Source organism: Pristis pectinata, chromosome 8, assembly GCF_009764475.1.
Source record: "Pristis pectinata isolate sPriPec2 chromosome 8, sPriPec2.1.pri, whole genome shotgun sequence".
NCBI lineage: Eukaryota > Metazoa > Chordata > Chondrichthyes > Rhinopristiformes > Pristidae > Pristis > Pristis pectinata.
Genome location: NC_067412.1, coordinates 5,362,053 through 5,383,425, shown reverse-complemented (window position 1 = coordinate 5,383,425; position 21,373 = coordinate 5,362,053). Strand labels below are relative to the sequence as shown.

Below are 21,373 nucleotides of genomic sequence, written 5' to 3'. Positions count from 1 at the left end.
CAACCCATAATCTTATCACACAATTGCCAGACACTCACTCCGTGTTTACTCCGCTCTGAAGGTCAGTGGCCAGGGCACTCCTTAATCAAGTGCATTCGATCGGAATCTCATATAACACCTGTCCGTCGTATTACCTCCTCCCCGAGTCTCCTCTTTCTTCCAGTGTGGTCCCAGCAACTTCTCACCACGCCTGGATAACATATCTATGGCTTATTATCTTTCTCATTATAGTCATCTTTGTTCCTGCTCTCTGCCCTGTCGACACGCCAAGGTCCCACTCATTAATCATTCTGCTTGAATCATCCCTTTTCAATGTGATGCGTCGTAATGTAACTCAAAACCGTCCATTAGTCTTATTTCCATATTCAAGGTCCATTCTGCCTTTACTTCAAGTTGATCAGCACAAACTTTTACATACTTAACTTCATAACAGGTCAGTCACATAGCAGCAGAATAACAGAATCCTAATACAAAATAGTTCTTTCGTAATTCTTATCTATGTCTTTGCTTCATCACCTTAAGCTGCTGAAGCCATCCAAGCTTTAGGTGTAACTGTATCTCCCAACTCAATATTCATATTATTCACTTTAATTTGCACAGAATGATCCTAGGGCTTAGAGGTTGACTGTCCAAGGCTGAGTTGTGTAAACGCGGCTTCATTTCCTTCAAATGTATTAGACTGAGGGATGATCAATTCGAGATGTTCAAGGAGGATTTGACAAGGCAGAGACTACTTTCCTTATTTCGGGTGTATCCAAACCAGAGGAACAATCTTAAAATTAGCACTTGGCTGTTTTGGAGGGAAAATGGGAATCCCTACTTCCACGGGTTATGAAGTGGAAAAGGCTTTGGACTCCAGCTCATAGTTAGACTACAGATTTATGTTAGGAAAATGATCCAAGACTTTTGACTACACTACGCCCCCATATCGACAACCAATGCGGTCAGTGGCCAAGGCCCTGAGCCCTGAAGTCCCCTCCCTAAACCTCTTCCTTATCCTTTCAGAAGTTCCTCTTGGGTTAAACTACAATGAACCTGCCCTCACACTTCATATGGTTTAGTGCAATGAACACAATCGTTTAGTGTTAAATTCTGTTTGATAACACCCATGAAATGTTGGGATGTTTTACCAGTTTAAGGGGGGCTATATAGATGTTCTTTTTGTACAGTAACTGAAGACCTTAGAAACAAGGTATATAAATGGATTTGGAGGACAGATTCACCATGATCTGTAGAACATAGAACAGTACAGTACAGCACAGGAACAGGCCCTTCAGCCCATGATGCCTGTACCGACCATGATGCCAAATTAAACTAATCTCATTTGCTTGCACATAATCCATATCCCTCCAGATTCATGGGCCTGTCTAAATGCGTCTTAAACACCACTATCGTGTCTGCCTCCACCACCACCCCTGGGCAGCACATTCCAGGTACCCACCACTCTCTGTGTAAAAAAAAACTTGCCCCACACATCTCCCTTAAACTTTCCCCCTCTCACCTTAAAGCAATGCTCTCTAACATCTGACATTTCTACTCTGGCAAGGAGACTCTGACTGTCTACCCTGTCTATACCTCTTATAAACTTCTATCAAGTCTCCCTTCAGCCTCCAATGCTCCAGAGAAAACAACCCATGTTTATGCAACCTCTCCCTTGTAGTTGATACTCTTTAATCCAGGCAACATCCTGGTGAACATCTTCTGTGCCCTCCTCAAACCCTCCACATCCTTCCTGGAATGGGGTGACCAGAACTGAGCACAGTACTCCAAATGCAGCCTAACCAAAGTTTTATACAGTTGCAACAGGCACAGTGGTGCAGCGGTTAACGTAAAGCTATTACAGTGCCAGCGACCCGGGTTCGATTCCAGCGCTGTCTGTAAGGAGTTTGTATGTTCTCCCCGTGACTGCGTGGGTTTCCTCCGGGTGCTCCGGTTTCCTTCCACATTCCAAAGACGTATGGGTTAGGAAGTTGTGGGCGTGCTATGTTGGCGCCGGAAGCGTGGGGACACTTGGGGCTGCCCCCAGAACACACTACGCAAAAGATGCACTTCACTGTGCATTTCAAAGTACATGTGACTAATAAAGAAATCTCTCTCTTAAAAAGCCACTTGAAAGTCACTATTATATCTGCCTCCACCACCACCCCCAGCAGCACATTCCAGGCACCCACCACTCTCTGTATAAAAAACTTGCCACGCACATCCCCCTTGAACTCTCCTTCTCTCACCTTAAAGCTATGCCTTCATGTATTTGACATTTCTACCCTGGGAAAACTGCCTGCCATATCAATACTTCTCATAATTTTATAAAATTCTATCAGGAGTGTAAAAGCACTCTCTCTTCCAGCGTGGCGACACTTGCGGGCTGCCCCCAGAACACTCTATGCAACGATGTATTTCACTGTGTGTTTCGATGTACATGTGACTAATAAAGAAATCTTATCTTATACAGCTGCAACATGACTTCCTGACTTATAGAACACCACAGCACAGCAGCAGGCAGAATGGAAGAACATGCTTGCGGGGCTGATTAATGCTTCCTTCTCCTAGAAAGCCACCACACCTCTCTAATGAATCTGGTACCTGATGACTGGCTTGTGTTCCTCTGGCCTGCACCGTAGCCAGTCTGTCGTAGTAGCGGGATATTGGGTTATCATGTTCAATGCCCTTCTTTGCGCAGCGCTGCTTATATATTTCCACAAGAGAAAGCGAAGAAGGATTGTCTTCAACCAGCCGCATTTGAGGAGAGACGGCGACAACACGTGGTACTGTGTGAGAAAAGACAGGAATCAAAGATTGGACACCACACAATGCAACTACAAACAGCACTGGCCACAAAACACCCACTAACAAAGAATCTCACTTAATGAGAAAGTGCTCATTAATAGATAACAGCAGCCACCAGCACTAAAACATTATCTCATTGTTGCTAGCAGGGGTTTGCTGTTCCAAGTGATGCAGAGCAACCGCAGTTCAAAAGGAACTCCACTGACTGTGAAGGAAGCCAGTTTGTGAAAACATAAGGTTTCTTGAAATATTTTCTTATACTAAAAATTAGGTGGAAGGATGCTGATTGTACCGCACACCCTCAAACCTGCAACTACTACCTTCTGGAAGGACAGAGACAGCAAGTGCATGGGGACATCACCGATTTCTAACCTCAGGAGTGGGACCAGGAAATGGAATTGGAATATTATTGTCCCATGTTCTGAGGTACAGTCAAAAACTTGTCTTGCCTACCGTTCATACAGATCAATTCATTACACAGTGCATCGAGGTAGTACAAGAGAAAACAATAACAGAACGCAGAATAAAGTGTAACAGCTGCAGAGAAAGTGCAGTGCAGGCAGACAATAAGGTTCAAGGTCATAATGAGGTAAGTTGTGAGGTCAAGAGTCCATTTTATCGTACTAGGGATCCGTTCAATAGTCTTATAACAGCGGGATAGAAGCTGTCCCTGAGCCTGGTGGTACATGCTTTCAGGCTTTTGTATCTTCTGCCTGATGGGAGAGGGGAGAAGAGTGAATGTCTGGGGTGGGTGGGGTCTTTGATTACATTGACTGCTTTACTGAGGCAGTGAGAAGTATAGACAGAGTCTATAGACTAGGTAGCAATTAGACCATGCAGTTTCATAGGAACACAGCATTATTGTGTATTAAATGAGAGGTTTGGAGGGGGAGGAGGCAGAGGGAAGGGAGAGGTGCAGAGAGAGATGGGAGGAAAAGACGACAGATTTATATGGTCCCTTTCATAAAGTCTTAAAGTGGTTAATGGCCCAATTACTTCTTGTCGTGAAGGAAACAGAGCAGCCAATTTAAACATGGGTAGCTCTAACAATAGACAAAGATGTGATTGTTGGTGATTTGACCAGAACAAGGATAACCCTCCCAGCTCTTCTGTGAAGGCGGCACAGTAGCGTAGCAGTTAGCGTGATGCTATTACAGCGCCAGCGATCGGGTTTCAATTCCCGTCGCTGTCTGTAAGGAGTTTGTACGTTCTCCCCGTGTCTGCGTGGGTTTCCTCTGGGTGCTCTGGTTTCCTCCCACATTCCAAAGACATACGGGGAGGTTAGCATGGGTTTAAATGGGCCGGACGGACTCATTGGGCCGGAAGGGTCTGTTACTGTGCTGTAAATAAAGGTTAAAAAAGAAAGTTTAGTTTAAAAGAAACAGTGGCATGAGGTCTTACACAGCCACCTGAGAGGGCAGAGATCTTTCTATCCAACAGATGCAACCTTCAACGGTGCTGCACTCCCACAGCAATGGAGCATCATCTTAAACCTTGTGTGTACTTCTTCTGCAGTGGCTCTTGGATACACAACCTGCTGGCTCAGAGGGAAGGCAGTTACAGGTATAATATACAGCAGCCAACACTAATTGTGTTAACGACTGAGTAGAGATTTGATTGGATCCTTAGGCCCCACTTGGAGTATTGTGTGGTATTGGTCACCCCATTACAGGAAGGATGTGGAAGCTTTGGAGAGGGTGCAGAAGAGGTTCACCAGTAATGTGCAGGGAATGGAGGGATATGGATCGCATGCAGGCAGAAGGGATTAGTCTAATTTGGTATCATGCTTGGCACAGACATGGTGGGCCGAAGGGCCTGTTCCTGTGCTGTACTGTTCTGTGTTGCTACTGGCTCAGGTTCATCGAGGGCAGCAGTGACACGGGCACACCGCAGGACACAGTACCTGTGAAGAACAGGTGCCTCTTTGTGGTCTCTTTTCTCTTCTCCAGGCAGGGGTTCAATAGTCTCAGCAGCTGCAGAACACGTTCCTCCCGTCGAGACTCCGTCAGGCAGGCATCATTCATCACCAGGTAGGGGTATATCTTGCCGTTGTGACCCCGAATGTACAGTCTACGAGCTGCTGTGTTGTGCTTCTGTACAATCTCCACTCTGGGCATGAACCTGATGCATAAAGGACATTATTCAGACCAAAAAATAACATGCTACTCCAAGCATCACTGATGCAAGAATGATGTGGAATAGGCCATTTGCCCCATTGTACCTGTGCTAGTCCTTTGCAAGTGATCTTCCATTCCCCTGGCTGTGAAACCACAGATTATTGTAAAAAAAAAATTATCTGGTTCACTAAAACCCCCGGTGAAGACAAGAGACTGCAGATGCTGGAATCTGGAGCAACAAACAATCTGCTGGACTCACGAGTCCTGATACAGGGTCTTGACCCAAAACATCGACAATTCCTTCCTTCCCTGCAGATGCTGCTCGACCTGCCGAGGTTCTCCAGCAGATTGTTTGTTGCTCTTTATTGAGGAAAATCTGCCATCCTTATCTGGTGTTGACTATATACAGGTAGTTCTATTATAATGTTATAGTTACGTTCCCAAGAAACTTCATGTTACTGAAAGTCGTGTTTGGACTTGGACTCTGTCTTTACCTCTCACTGCCTTGGTGAAGCAGCCGGCATAATCAAAGACCCCACCCACCTGGATCATTCTCTCCTCTCGCCTCTTCCATCTGGTAGAAGATACAGGAGCCTGAGGGCACGTACCACCAGGCTTAAGGACAGCTTCTATCTCACTGTGATAAGACTATTGAACAGTTCCCTTATATGATGAGATGAACTCTGACCTCACAATCTACCTTGTAACCGTGCACATTATTGTCCACCTGCACTGCACTTTCTCTGTAGCTGTGACACTTTACTCTGTACTGTTATTGTTTTTACCTGTACTACCTCAATGCACTCTGTACTAACTCAATGTAACTGCACTGTGTAATGAATTGACCTGTACGATTGGTATGCAAGACAAGTTTTTCACTATACCTCGGCAAAGGTGACAATAATAAACCAATACCAATAATAGCAGAACAGGCTGCAGTTGTCTTCAAGGCACAAATTTAAACAGGTTTTCCTGATCTTGCTATAACCAATGCGGTCCGTGTAATGCAAAGAGTGTTCCCTAATCCACCAATCTGTGTTATGGAGTTGCACGTGAGAACAGAGCTACCTGTCCTGCAGCATCCTCGTGTTCTTCATCTGGATTCCAACATCTGCAGTCCTTTGTTTCTCTAGAGCTACTTGTAGACTTGGAGCTGCATCTTCAGTTTGGGGGCAATTACGGACGGACAATAGATGCTGGCACTGCAAGTAACATCCACATCCTTGAACGAATAAAAATAATATTCCTTCCACAAGTTCTCTCCCCTCCATCCATCTAACTGCACTCTTTCAGCTCAGCTTTCCATTTCCTGCTCTTGCTCTTTCTAATTTCAATCCCATTCCCCTGAACTACTTCCTGCAGTATCCACTCCCATCCTAACCACTACCAGAGTAAAAATGTCTGTCCTCATTTTCCACGTAGCTCGTGACCACTAGTTTTAGATTCAGAAGTATTCCCTGCATATCCAACCTGTCTAATGGGCTTCTAATGTTCTTCCCTGGAAAGAAAGAAAGGTAGACTTTCTGTACCCTCCCATCAGGCAGAAGATACAAAAGCCTGAAAGCACGTACCACTAGGTTCAAGGACAGCTTCTATCCCACTGTTATAAGACTATTGAACGGTTCCCTAGTACGATAATATGGACTCTTGACCTCACAATCTACCACGTTATGGCCTTGCACCTTATTGTCTCCTGGCACTGCACGTTGTCTGTTACTGTAACACTTTATTCTGCATTCTGTTATCGTTTGCAGCTATACAGGACCCTGGTCAGACCCCACTTGGAGTACTGTGCTCAGTTCTGGTCGCCTCACTACAGGAAGGATGTGGAAGCCATACAGAGGGTGCAGAGGAGATTTACAAGGATGTTGCCTGGATTGGGGAGCATGCCTTATGAAAACAGGTTGAGTGAACTCGGCCTTTTCTCCTTGGAGCGACAGAGGATGAGAGGTGACCTGATAGAGGTGTATAAGATGATGAGGGGCATTGATCGTGTGGATAGTCAGAGGCTTTTCCCCAGGGATGAAGTGGTTGCCACAAGAGGACACAGGTTTAAGGTGCTGGGAAGTAGGTACAGAGGAGATGTCAGGGGTAAGTTTTTTACTCAGAGAGTGGTGAGTGCGTGGAATGGGCTGCTGGCAACGGATACGATAGGGTCTTTTAAGAGACTTTTGGATAGGTACATGGAGCTTAGAAAAATAGAGGGCTACAGGTAAGCCTAGTAATTTCTAAGGTAGGGACATGCTCGGCACAACTTTGTGGGCCGAAGGGCCTGTATGTGCTGTAGGTTTTCTATGTTTCTATGGTTTCCCTTGTACTATCTCAATGCACTGTTGTAATGAAATGATCCGTATGGATGGCATGCCAAATGAAGTTTTTCACTGTACCTTGGTACACGTGACAATAATAAACCAATTTACCTGCATTCTATAGTACCATTCCCATTCTTTTCGGGACAGTTCAAAACCCTTCGCAGCTAGAGGAATACTTTTGAAGTGTAGACATTTGTGTGGGACAGTGCGGGTGACACAGTGGCATAGTTTGTAAAGCTGCTGCCTCACAGCTCCAGCGACCTGGGTTCAACCCTGACCTGGGGTTCTGTCTGTGTGAAGTTTGCATGTTCTCCCCTATGACCATGCGAGTTTCCCTTGGGTGCTTCGGTTTCCTCCCACATCCCAAAGATGTGTGATTGGTAGGTTAATTGGCCACTGTAAACTGGGCCTGGTGTGTAGAACAGTGCTAGAATCTAGAGGGATTTGAAAGGATTGTAATAAAATGGATGCCATGGTTAGCACAGACTGGGTGGGCTGAAGGGCCTATTTCCATGCTGTACCATCTATGAAAGTACAACAACTGAACCTCAGGAACTTACAGCCCTGGAGGCAGCCATTCAGCCCATCGTGTCCTTGACAACCAAATATGGAATGACTTGTTATTCCCTCATCTCATTCCTGGTCCATATTACTGTAGATTATAACTCAAATATGTATCTTTTTAAATGGGGCTAAGGTTTGAGCTTCCACCAGCTTCACAGGCAGTGAGCTCAACCTACATCACCGCAATGCGCTTCCAAAGGGTAATGCAAGAAACACAGCAGTTCAGAGAAGCTTCACGGAGTGATTCCCAAGATGTCTTATGAGACGCAGATTATTCTCATTGGACCTCAGAAGAACGACAGATGATTTTGTTTCAATACCTAGGATTCTGAGCGGGCTTGACAGGATGGATGCTTAGAAGATGCTTCTCTCCGTGGGGGAATCCAGCACTCATGGGCTAACTCAGAAAAATGGTCTTTCCATTTCAGATAGAGATGGGAGAATTTCTTCTCTTAGAGGGCTGCAAATCCCCAGAATTCTCCAACCCCAGAAGTATGCAGGCTGAGCCATCGAAAACACTCATAGACAGGACTGACAAAGTTTGCTCCCCAGGGGTTAGGTGTGAAATTGGAGCTAAGGCTGAAATCAGATCATTCATTAGAACCATAGAACACTACAGCACAGAAAATAGGCCATTCAGCCCTTCTCGTCTGTGCCAAAACTTTATTCCGGTAGTCCCTGCACCCAGTCCATAACTCTCCAGACCTCTCCCGACCATGTATCTATCCAACTTATTCTTAAAACTGAAGAGTGAGCCCGCATTTACCACATCAGATGGCAGCTCGTTCCACACTCCCACCACTCTCTGAGTGAAGAAGTTCCCCCTAAACCTTTCCCTTTTCACCCTAAAGCCATGTCCTCTCATTGAATGGAGGAGCAGGATTAAAAGAACCAAGAGTCAGAGAGCACGGAAACAGGTATTTTAACCCACTGAGTCACACTTGATGATCAGGCAGCTGTCTACGCTAATCCTGTTGTACTCTTCCCTCATTCCCGTCAACTCCCCTGGCATTCTTTCACTTGTCTACACACTGGCAGCAACCCACACGTTTGAAATGCAGGAGCAAACCAACGTGATCACAGGAAGAACGTGCAAACTCCACACAGACAGCACCCAAGATCAGGATTGAACCCGGGCCTCTGGAGCTGAGAGGCAGCGGGTCTATCAGCTGCCCCACTTGGCTGGCTCCTGCTCCTATTTCATATGTTCTTGCATGATATAAACCAGATAAATTATTTTAATAATGTGAATAAACATCAGCTAGACATAGGAAGAACATAGAACATTACAGCATAGGAAACCTGTCCTTTGGCTCACCATGTCTGTGCTGACCATGATTCTGCCTGCACATGATCTATATCCATCCATTCTGCCTCTTAAACACAACTATCGTATCTGCTTCTCTCACCTCCTCTGGTACCCTTTGTGTAAAATGAAAACTTGTCTCATAAATCGCCTTTAGATCACTTCAAAGCTATGCCCTCTAGTATTTGACATTTCTACCCTGGGGAAAAAAGATTCTGACCGTCTACCCTATCTATGCCTCTCATAATTTTATAAACCTCTATCGTGTCGCCTCTCAGCCTCTGTTGCTCCAGAGAAAACAATTCAAGTTTGTCCAACCTCTCCTTATAGCTGTTACTCTCTAATCCAGGCAGCATCCTGATGAACCTCTTCTGCACCCTCTCCAAAGCCTCCACATCCTTCCTGTAATGGGGCGGACCAGAAGTGAACCCAATACGGCCTAACCAAAGTTTCAGTGTAACTTCCCGACTTTTATACTCAACTCCCCGACCGATGAATGCCGTATGCTTCCTTTACCACCCTATCTACTTGTGTTGCCACTTTCAGGGAGCTATGGACTTGCACCCCAAGGTCCCTCTGTACATCAAAGCTCCTAAGGGTCCTGCCATTTACTGTATTCTTTCCCCTTTCATTTGACCTCCCAAAGTGCAGCACCTTGCACTTGTCCAGATTAAACTCCAGCTGCTATTTCTCTGTCTACAGTATTCCCTTGCTCTTTTTCAAAGGCGTTAACAGAGAGGGTACACTGGACCTCCGTTTAAAACCTCAGTCTGAAGATGTCATCTGACAGTGCGGCACTCCTTTGATACAGCACTGGGAGGCTCCACTGAGATTTTTGCGCTTGGGGTGTCCAGAGTGGGACTTGAACTCACAACCTTCTGAGCTCACTACCCACTGAGCCATTACGTGAACAGCATAAGAAAATAGGTCAAAAAATGTACGGAAAGAAAGCTTTGTCACTACGCACCAAATCTTACAAGCACTCTGATGATCCACTAACCGTGCAATTTTAATATAATAATGTGTTGGCTTGGGCATAAGGAACTCTCCCGGGATCTCCACGTCAGCTGTCTGCGCAGAGAAGTTACTAAGAAACCGACACTTCTCTTCAATCAGAAAGAATTTAGGTAGTTGCTTGGTCTTTGCCTCCAGGATCTTTATCCATTTCTTCAGCTTGGAGATGAGATTGTGAAGCTTCATTGAACCCGGCACACTGAAATCAAAATCTGGTACAATGAAAAGGACATACATTAGCCAGCAGCTAGATTTAGCTTTCTTAAAAAAAAAGTAGATTTTTTTTCCATTATCAGCTAACTTCATAGCAATTTGTAGATTCAATTTACGAGTGTGTTGAAATGTGTGGAAACAAATTTTGTTTCCTTTACACATTTTCAAACGCATTTTTTAAAGGGCTAAAGCAGTATCATATAATAGTGTGGAAACAGGCCCTTTGGCCCAACTCGTCCATGCTGACCACGGTGCTAGTCCCATTTGCCTGCGTCTGGCCCATAGCCCTCCTATCCAAAGATGTCAGATTTCTGTACAGGACATTATTGAACTAGATGGGTCTTTACAACAATCATTTTCATGGTATTCATTAGACTTTTTAATTGCAGAATTAACTCTCTGCTGTGGTGGGATCTGAATCCAGGTCCCCACGACTTTGCTCTGGGTATCCAGCTTATTAGTCCAGTGATATTACCACTGCGCCACTCCCTCCCCACTGTGGTAAAGTCTCTGTGTATGGGTTAATTCCAGCATTTCAGGCAGCATTGAAGCATAGGAAACTCATACGGGCAAATAACAATCTGCTGGAGGAACAGGTTGAGTATAATCTGTGGGAACGAAGGGAATCATCGACGTTTCAGGTCGAGACCCTGCATCAGGGCTTTGACCCGAAACATCGACAATTCCTTCCCCCCACCCCCTGCCATGGATGTTGCTCGACCCGCTGAGTTCCTCCAGCAGATTGTGGCTCCAGATTCCAACATCTGCAGTCTCTGGTGTCTCCAGAACTCTTATGGGGCTTGACGGAGTGGAACTGAGTGAAATGCTTCCCTTAGCTGGGGAGTCTAGAACCAGAATAAGTTGTCAACTGTCAACTGTCCAGGACTGGGACGAGAAGGAAGTTCTTCACCCAGTGGGTGGTGAACCCTCTACCCAACCCTCACCGCCTGGTGTGGAGGCTCCAATGCACAGGATCGCGAGAGGCTGCAGAGGGTTGTAGACTCAGCCAGCTCCATCATGGGCAGAACCCTCTCCACCATCGAGGACATCTTCAAGAGGTGGTGCCTCAAGGTGGCTGCACCCATCATTAAGGACTCTCACCATCCGACTATATATACTCAATATATTCACGACAGAAATGGATAGGTGTTTGGATATTAAAGGAAGCAAGACGTTAGTGCAGAACAAGAGTAAGTTATGTACAATTTTTTTTACATTTATCCTCGTCTAGTAATATACTGTGCTGCTAATTTTCATGGTATTTATACTGTGTGTGTGTGTGCCTATGACAACAATAAACTTGAAATTGACTCTGAGATCAGTCATGACCTGGGTTGGCATGAATGAGTTGGGCCGAAGGGCCTGATTCTGCATTGTATACGTCCTATGACCTTATTGAATGAGCTAAAAAGCCTACTCCTGCTTTTATTTCTTGTGCTATGCTCACAAGCAGCTCTCAGCATTATTCAGGAAGCCAGTTCTCTGGCGCAGAGTGAACACCAAGATAAACCTCTGAGCCACCCAGCCTTGCATCTCCAAAGAGGGTTTAATGCAGCCAGCCACTCAGGATTTTATTCCAGAGGACTTTCTAATTAACCTTCTAATACCTCAAATCCTCAACACCAACGCAACTCTTGTATGTGTACAAATCCGTTTTGCCTGCCGCATTGTACATCCCCGTTCCCTTGAATCACAGGGCTTACTGCAAGTAATTAACTCAAAGGAATGCTCTTAGTTCCTTAATCTTAGATTAGAAGACAAATGCTGGGCCCCTGTATTATCACTTCAAATATTAATAAATGTATTTGCTAACAGCTCACAGGATTCACCACAAAAAGAACTCAGCAGCTTTGGTCAATGTCAATAACGGGGTTTTCATGAAAACTGCTCAAATCGCATTTAATAAAACAATCAGATTCTTACAAATTTCTACAGATGTACGGTGGAGAGTATTCTGACTGGTTGCATCACCGCCTGATATGGAGGCTCCAATGCAAAGGATCATGAGAGGCTGCAGAGGGTTGTAGACTCAGCCAGCTCCATCAAGGGCACATCCCTCCCTGCCATCGAGGACATCTTCAAGAGGCGGTGCCTCAAGGTGGCTGCATCCATCATTAAGGACCCTCACCATCCGGGACATGCCCTCTTCTCGTTACTACCATCGGGGAGGAGGTACAGAAGCCTGAAGACCCACACTCAATGATTCAGGAACAGCTTCTTCCCCTCCACCATCAGATTCTGAATGGTCCACGAACCCATGAACACTACCTCGTTATTCCTTTGTTTTTGCACTATTTATTTATTTTTGTAATTTATAGATCTTTATGACTTGTTGGTACTACTGCCGCAAAACAACAAATTTCACATCATATGTCAGTGATAATAAATCTGATTCTGATCGCACACCATGACCCTGATCATCAGCTGAAAGACTAACAGGAGCGGCCGAGCTGTACTGAAGCAATGGCTCACTAAGTATGGACAGAACTCATCAGATACTGCACACTGTGACCTGGATAAACATCCTCAGATACATTGCAGAGACCTTCATGCAAATAACACCTTTAGAATAAAAGAATATTGTAAAATAATTACAGTACAAGAGGTCATTTGACCCTTCGCGGCTGTGATAGCCCATTGCGGAGGAATCCAGTCAATTCCATTCCCCTTCTCTTACAGGAGCCTGAGGGCACGTACCACCAGGCTTAAGAACAGCTTCTATCCCAGTGTGATAAGACTATTGAACAGTTTCCTTATACGATGAGATGGACTCTGACCTCACGATCTACCTTCTTGTGACCTTGCACCTTATTGCACTGCACTTTCTCTGTAGCTGTGACACTTTACTCTGTACTGTTATTGTTTTTACCTGTACTACATCAATGCACTCTGTACTAACTCAATGTAACTGCACTGTGTAATGAATTGACCTGTACAATCGGTATGCAAGACAGGTTTTTCACTGTACCTCGGTACAAGTGACAATAATAAACCAATACCAATACAAATTGTATTCTATCATATCCCTATCCAATTCTCTCTTGAAAGCCGCAGGTGACTGTTCCACCACTTGTACAGAATCTACAGATCACAACCACACTCTATGCAAAGGTCTACCCCATCACCACCTATCGCTTTAAATCTGTGTTGCCTCATCCTTCAACCACTGCTAATGGGAACAGCTATTTACCCCGATAAACTCACCACGATCTAGTCTGCTCTTAGCAAATCCCTCTAACAGAATGAAACGTCCCAAAGGTGCTTCACAGCAGCATTATCAAAAGATCAGTAGCAAAGGTGGCCGAGGGCCTGCTGAGAGAGGCAGGTTTTGGGGAGGGAGAGTTTTAGGGAGGAGATACCCAAGTGTAGCCAAAGGTGCAGTGATAAATATCTGGATAAACCAAGCAGCTAGAACTGAAGCAGTGCAAGGATCTGGGCTGGAACAGGTTCTAAAGGAAGACAAATAACACACAAAGGCCAAGAAGCCAGTGGTAGGAGAGCTTCAAACTCAGGGGCAAAGTCTCAGGATATGGACACTGAGATAAGGAGGAATTTTTTTTCTCCAAGTGTTGTGAATCATCAGAATTCTCTACCTCAGAAAGCTATGGACGATGATTGAGTCATTAAGAGTATGCAACATACAGACGGATAGATTTTTGGACTAGAATTTTATGGTGATCGGGGAGGAAATTGGAGTTAACAAGATGGATCATGTCCTTGCTAAAGGGGGTGCACAAGCCAACTCCTATTCCCACTAACAAAAGAGAACTGCTGGAGGAACTCAGTGGGTCAAGCAGCATCTGCAAAGGCTAAAAGATGGTCAAGGTTTTGGGTCAAGTGGATGAATCAGCTCGACCCGCTGAGTTTCTCCAGCAGTTTGTTTGTTGCTCCAGATTCCTGTGTCTGCAGTCTCTTGCATCTCCTGCTATTGTTTGCGTTAGGCGGCTCAGTGAGGAACTAGCTGATACAACACATGCCAGCACTCAATGTACACTGGTGTATTGATGTGATATTATCAAAAGTGGGCTTGGAAATCTAAACAGAGAAAGAAACAGTCCTGATGCAGGGTTTCGACCCAAAATGTCGACAATTCCTTCTACCCCACCCACAGATGCTGCTCGACCCACTGAGTTCCTCCAGCAGATTGCTTATTGGAAAACTAAACTGTGTGCATCAACACATGCACAATGGAGAGACTGTAAACAGACTGCATGCCAAAATTCCCACTGCAATATGCTGCAGGATGCTGTACAAATACAATCACATGGAGTACAGCCCTCAGTAGGGCTGAATGGCCTGTTTTGTATTGTGCATTCCGCACTAGCAAGTTATTAAAAGTAACGTTTTACTGAAGAGATACATTATTTGTGCTTAGAGCAAAGCTAGAATCCTTCATTGCAAAAATCAGGCAAAATAATTAAATCAGGGCACTGCTGAATTTTATGATGCGCACTTGATATGACAACAAAGCCAAGATGTGGCAAACTCAACCAATCTCCGCACCCCTCGTTATACCAACAGTACATTGTTTGACAGCCAGTCTCAGTTAATAATAACTCATACCTAAGGTTACACCCCCAGTTTTATTTGTGCTGAAATCAATTCATCACAACTGACTTCAATGAGAAGTCCACAGCACTGCACAGCTGTTGCATGCAGAGTGTGCATTTCTCCATGTCCCTGACCTCAAACCAAGTCAATGCATTTCTGCTGCGACTGGTGTGTGGCCCTGACTGCTGGGCGCACGCCCGCGGCCATGCTTCGCAATAACCGAGCTTTGGACTTCTCAAGGCAGACCTCAAGTGACTGCTAAATAGAACACCATCAAGAGCAGTGAAATGATTCTGACTGTGTCAAGGCACATTACTTGATCATGGATTATTACCCAGGTAATTAACATTATCTACATGCTAGGCAAACCTCTTTCTATTCCTCAAATTGTACTGTAAGCCTTTAGTTGCTTTGTTCCGTCTCCTTTTCTCGGAGCACTGGGGTTGAGACACTGGCGTTTCATTTGTTCAATGTAAAAGGTACATAGCAAAAGGTTTTTGAAGTTGCAAATGGGATTCTCCACTCTGCTGGGAATGAGAGAGGAAGGATCCCTATGCCTGACTGCTTAAAACTAGGATTGTTTTATACAAACTAGGGTTGTTTTCTCTGGAGTGGCAGAGGCTGAAGGGAGACCTGACAGAAGTTTATAAAATTATGAGAGGCACATATAGAGTAGACAGCCGGTATCCTTATCCCCCCAGGGTCAACATGTCTAATACTAGAGATAAGCATTTAAGGTGAGAGGGGCTAAGGGGGCTATCCCAGAAAGTCCCGCCACCAATCTTTTATTTGAAAATTAAATCGATAGGGCTATTTCGTGTCATTCCATGTTTACTAATCAATGGAACTGATTTTCTAAAACCTCCAAACAAAGGTACTAAAGGAAACTACAGATGTGGTCCTTGCATTTATTAGCACTCAACACAGCAATTAAACATCACTAAACTAGATCATTGACCTAAAGACATGCTTAAACAAAGTCCTGCAGAGCAGCAGGATTATACGTTTCAAGGTCTTTGGCTTCCTTTTTTTGTAAGTGGCGTTGGACATTTCTTTTGATTTAATACTGTGTATCGTGGTTTTTTTAAATTTATTTACAGCGTGGTAACAGGCCCTTTTGGCCCAATGAGTCCGCGCCACCCATTGTAAAACCCAAATTAACCTACCCGTACATGGTAACCTTTCAGCTAGGAATTGAATCAGAGGTTATCCTGTCTCTTCCCAAGCTGTTGAATACCTGATTCGTGCATGGGACATGTGCCTCACCAGTATCGCCCGTCCCTCAATGTCCCTGACAGTTATAGAGTTACACAGCACAGAAACAGGCCCCTCGGCCCAACTCATCCATGCCGACCAAGATGTCTATCTGAGCTTGTCTTATTTGCCTGCATTTGGCCCATAACCCTTTCCACCCACGTACTTGTCTAACTGACTTTTAAACGTTGTACCCACCTCGACAGCTTCCCCTGGCAGCTTAATCCATATACCCACCACCCTCTGTGTGAAAACGTTCCCCCTTGGGTCTCTTTTAAACCTCTCCCTTCTCGCTGTAAGCCTATGCCCTCTAGTTTTAGGGAGACACAAGAAAAACTGCAGATGCTGAAAATCTGGAGCAACACACAAAATGCTAACCGCTACACTACCATGCCTGCTCAAGACTGACCATCCACCTTATCTATGCCCCTCACGGTTTTAGGAACTTCTGTAAGGTCAATGACCAGCCTCCTATACTCCAAAGAAAGAAATCCCAGCCTCTCCTTATTAGTAGTAGCTTGTTAGGCCATTTCAGAGGGGAGTTAAGAGAGAGCAAGGTATCTCTGTGTTTGGACATAAAGGAGACAGATTCTGCAAGATGCTGGAGGGCAGGCATGGTAGTATAGGGGTTAGCATAATGCTATTACAGTGCCAGCTACCCCGGTTCAATTCTCGCCGCTATCTGTAAGGAGTTTGTACGTTCTCTCCATGTCCGCGTGGGTTTCCTCGGGGTGCTCCAGTTTCCTCCCACATTCCAAAGACGTAGGGGTTGGGAAGTTGTGGGCGTGCTATGTTGGCGCCGGAAGCGTGGCGATACTTGCGGGCTGCCCCCAGAATACTCTACGCAAAAAAAGGTGCATTTCACTGTGTGTTTCGATGTACATGTGACTAATAAAGAAATCTTATCTTAGTCTCTTTTACAAGGGCATAAGTGAATCAGACAAGCTTTGAATGAATTTAAATTGCACCGTTGTCTTGGTGGGAGTTGAAGACCCTGGATCATCACATGTAGTTATCCAGCATTTACAGTATCTGCTTCTGGCATTAACACTATTCTGAGAGAAAGGAAGCAGAAATCGAGGTAAAACTGAACGTCTGTACCAGAGATAAGGCCTCTGCACAGTCTGAACCATAAAGAAATCAAAAGGCACTACAAGGAGGGAGCATCAAGACAGTCGAGGGCAACGAGTTCACAGTGGAGAGACAGCAGGCACCATTTAATCTTCTGAAATATCTGCTGCCTTTTAAGTCTTAAACCTGAAAATTCTTTATGAAGTAATCCACACCTTTTAATAAGAAATGAGGCGGCCATTTTGAATCGCTGAAATGCTTGGAAACTTAAAATCTTTGCCATATCAAGTTTTTTTTTAATGCTATTCTGGTCACACATGTAAGCTGAGATTTATATGCCTTCATCCATCTCTGGAGATGTTTGAAAATGGTTCCATTATCTCCTGCTCTGTAACCAGTGTCTGATGATGGGATGTGGAGGGTCTACTTATGAATAAATGTGAAGGTGTAAGATATATAAATGATGATAGCCTCTCAAACCTCTCCGCAGTGGTCTGAGCTGCAAGAAGTGTCAAGCTATTGGGGAGGAAGAAAAAGTGCATGTTGTAAAGCAGATTCTTGTGTAGAATTATCACATCTACATACCTTGATGTTGTTATTTTACCTTTAAATACACTAAGAAATGTTTATGATGGAAGTGGTGAGACAGCGCTACTTAAAGCTTGAAGATAGTTGCTTTAACTTGGTTTTCATGAATACAAGATTTTTCTTGATAGTTTTTTCTCCTTACATTTTTTCTTAATAGTTTAACCAGTGGTTAGTGTACCAGCCGTTACTGTAGGACCTAACCTGTAGTTAAATATACCATGGGTAATGCTGATCAAGTTAGCTTTTACTTTTAATCAGGACCAATTAAAAAGTATTGGATAAACTTTGTTCCACTATGTGGCATTTGTGTGACTTAATGCATTAGAGATCCCCAGACCACAGCTGATCATTAAATGTCCTGCTCAAGCAAGATCGTCACCAGTTGCAAAAGAAATTCTTTTTGCATTAATTCTTCTACCAGAATCCATGGAAGTGGATTCCCCAGGCTCCCTGACTTATGCCTAGCTTTAGTGAATCTAACACCAACAAAAGCCATAATTTACAGGCTCCCAGCAGTCATAAGCAATAGTCACCAATTCTCTGATTATCAGTTGTCACTTCCAAATCAGGAGTTCTCAGTCAACGGCAGGAGGAGGATTTGGTATTGGTTTATTATTGTCATTTGTACCGAGGTACAGTGAAAAACTTGCTTTGCATACCGACCCTGCAGGTCAATTCATTACACTGCGCAGTTACATTGAGTTACTATAGATTGCTTTGCTTTTTCACACATGCATAATCATTTCTGTCCACTTTGGAGAAGACCCTCATTTCAACACCCACAGGCTGGTGGTGGCTTAAAATGCTGACTTTGATTTTATCTGAAAATGTCCCCAAATTAAAAATGTGATAGAAGCAATCAAAATCCTTCTGGCAAAGCAGCAGCAGTGGAGTAATGGATACCACTCATTTTCCAAGTAGTGTCTTCAAGAGTCTTTTAAAGACAATCCAATGAAATTTGCATTGCATTTATCCAACACCTTTCACAGTTACTGAGTGTCCCCTAGAACTTTACTGACAATGATATCCTTTTAAAGTGCATCCACTATGGTAACATAGGAAATTCAGTGGTCGGCATGTACACAGCAAGATCCCACAAATGATAATTTGTTTTTAGTGATGTTGACTGAAGCATAAATGTTGGCCTGAATAATGGGGAGAACCGAGCTCTCACTGGGACTATTACATCCCATGCAGAGAACACCTCACCCGAAGGACAACAAACCTGACAATGCTGCATCTTCTCACTGCAGAATGTGCCTGGATTTTGGGCTCAGAACCCTGGAGGGGATCTGAACCAATGGCATTCTGATTGGAGGCAATGACACTACTGCACCAAGGGTGACAACAGTTAATTCCCAGACTCAAGGACAGCTTCTGTCCTGCTGTTATCAGTCTCTCAGATAGACTGATCACGTGCTAAAGATTAACATCTGATCTCTCAATCTACCTCGTCGTGGCCCTTGCACTTTATTTGTCCACCTGCACTACATCTTCTCTGCAACTGTAACACTATATTTTGCATTCTGCTCCTGTTTTCTTTTTACTATTTTGATGTACTTATGTATGGAATGATCTGTCTGGATGGCACGCAAACAAAAGCTTTTCACTGCATCTCGGTACATGTGACAATAATAAATCAATACCAACACCAGAGGAGGGCTTCAAACATGGATGTACCCTAAAGAAAACCAATATACTGCGGATTCTGGAAATCTTAAATAAAAATAGAAAATAATGGAATTAGTCAGTGGATCCATAGAAAGAGAAACAAAGGACTGCAGATGCTGGAATCGAGATGAGAAGAATTCCAAGTGCAAGCTGGAGGAACAGCACCTCATTTTTGGAACCTTACAGCCTAATGGTATGAACACTGAATTCTCCCACTTTAAGTAACCCCACCCCCACTATGCTTCTTCTCTTCTTCCCTTTCCTTGCCTCTCTTATTTCTACCCCCATTTTTTTCCCTCTCCCTCCTTACCTTTGACCCAACCCCCGGTGGATCTGCTCTCCCCTCCTCCTCCACACCTGCCTATCACTGTCTCTTACCTGCATCTACCTATCACCACCTTGTGCCCACCCGCCTCCCCTCTCTTGTCCACCTATCACTGCTCTGCTTTTCCCTCCTATATATTGGGCTTCCCCTTTTCCTATCTTCAGTCCTAAGGGTCCTGACCTGAAACATTGACCGCCTGCTTTTCTCCACGGATGCTGCCTGGCCTGCTGAGTTCCTCCAGCATCATCTTGTTTTCCATCGGTCCGTAGAAAGCGTCAACGTTTCAGGACGAAGACACGCAAACATCAATTCGTTTTCTCTTTTCACAGATGCTGCCTGCCATGGCAGCCGTAACTCTAAATACTGGCAAAGATTGTTGCCTGAAGGTTCTTCCAGATGCTGTGTTGTACCCACACCAACTTGGATACCACAGAAGCAAAGTAGGATAGGCATGGGGTTGGAACAGGCTGAAAGCAGAGCATAGAATTCCAGTGCCGTCTGAAGCTCTTGCAAAGGACACAGTGGCAAAGGCAGCGGCCGTTATTAAATCTTCCACATAATCTGGTCAAATCATGTAGATGCCACGGACAAGAAAGCTCACCAGCACCTCTACTTCCTCAGGAGGCTAAAGAAATTCGGTTTGTCCCCTTTGACACTCACCAACTTTTATTGATGCACCATAGAAAGCATCCTATCTGCTCTGCCCAGTACCGCAAGAAACGGCAGAGAGTTGTGGACACAGCCCAGCGCGTCAGGGAAACCAGCCTCCCCTCCTTGGACTCTGTCTTTACCTCTCGCTGCCTTGGTGAAGCAGCCAGCATAATCAAAGACCCCACCCACCTGGGTCATTCTCTCTTCTCTCCTCTTCCATCACGTAGAAGATACAGGAGCCTGAGGGCACGTACCACCAGACTTAAGGATAGCTTCTACACCATTGTGATAAAACTATGGAACGGTTCCCTTATACAATGAGATGGACTGTGACCTCACGATCTACCTTGTTGTGACCTTGCATCTTATTGCACTGCACTTTCTCTGTAGCTGTGACACTTTACTCTGTACTGTTATTGTTTTTACCTGTACTACCTCAATGCACTCTGTACTAACCCAATGTAACTGCACTGCGTAATGAATTGACCTGTACGATTGGTATGCAAGACAAGTTTTTCACTGTATCTCGGTACAAGTGACAATAATAAACCAATTCCAATACCAATCTGCCCAGGCCCATTCCTTTGCTTGAAGCTTCACAATAGAAGTAGTAACCTACATCAGCCCTTTGGTCTGCTCTGCCATAAGATCACAGCTCATGCACTGCCTTACTTTAATACTCAAGGCCCAAGTCCTCCAGTACCCAAGAACCTGCCAAGAATAGACCAAGCACCCACAGTCCTCTGAGGTACAGAATAATAAAGATTTACTACCCCAAATAAAGAAATGATCTCTCATCCCAGTCCCTTTATCGTGACTCTGCACACCTTTTATCCCCACTCACAGCATCCACCCTGTTAATCCCTCCCAGAATCCCGTGACTTCTGTCAGAAGCAGACTCCCACAGTGAATTGGTTACCGTCATCAAAGCACCAAAATTGTTTTTTTT

At 44.6% G+C, this 21,373-nt stretch overlaps 1 protein-coding gene across 1 annotated transcript in view; it reads right to left on the bottom strand.

The window, feature by feature from the left end:
• trrap (transformation/transcription domain-associated protein) overlaps window positions 1–21,373 on the bottom strand; it is a 283,953-nt gene that overhangs the window by 16,471 nt on the left and 246,109 nt on the right. Inside the window, 3 exon segments of the mRNA XM_052021047.1 lie at window positions 2,584–2,768; window positions 4,691–4,908; window positions 10,087–10,312. Of these exon segments, the coding sequence (XP_051877007.1) occupies window positions 2,584–2,768; window positions 4,691–4,908; window positions 10,087–10,312 (629 nt within the window).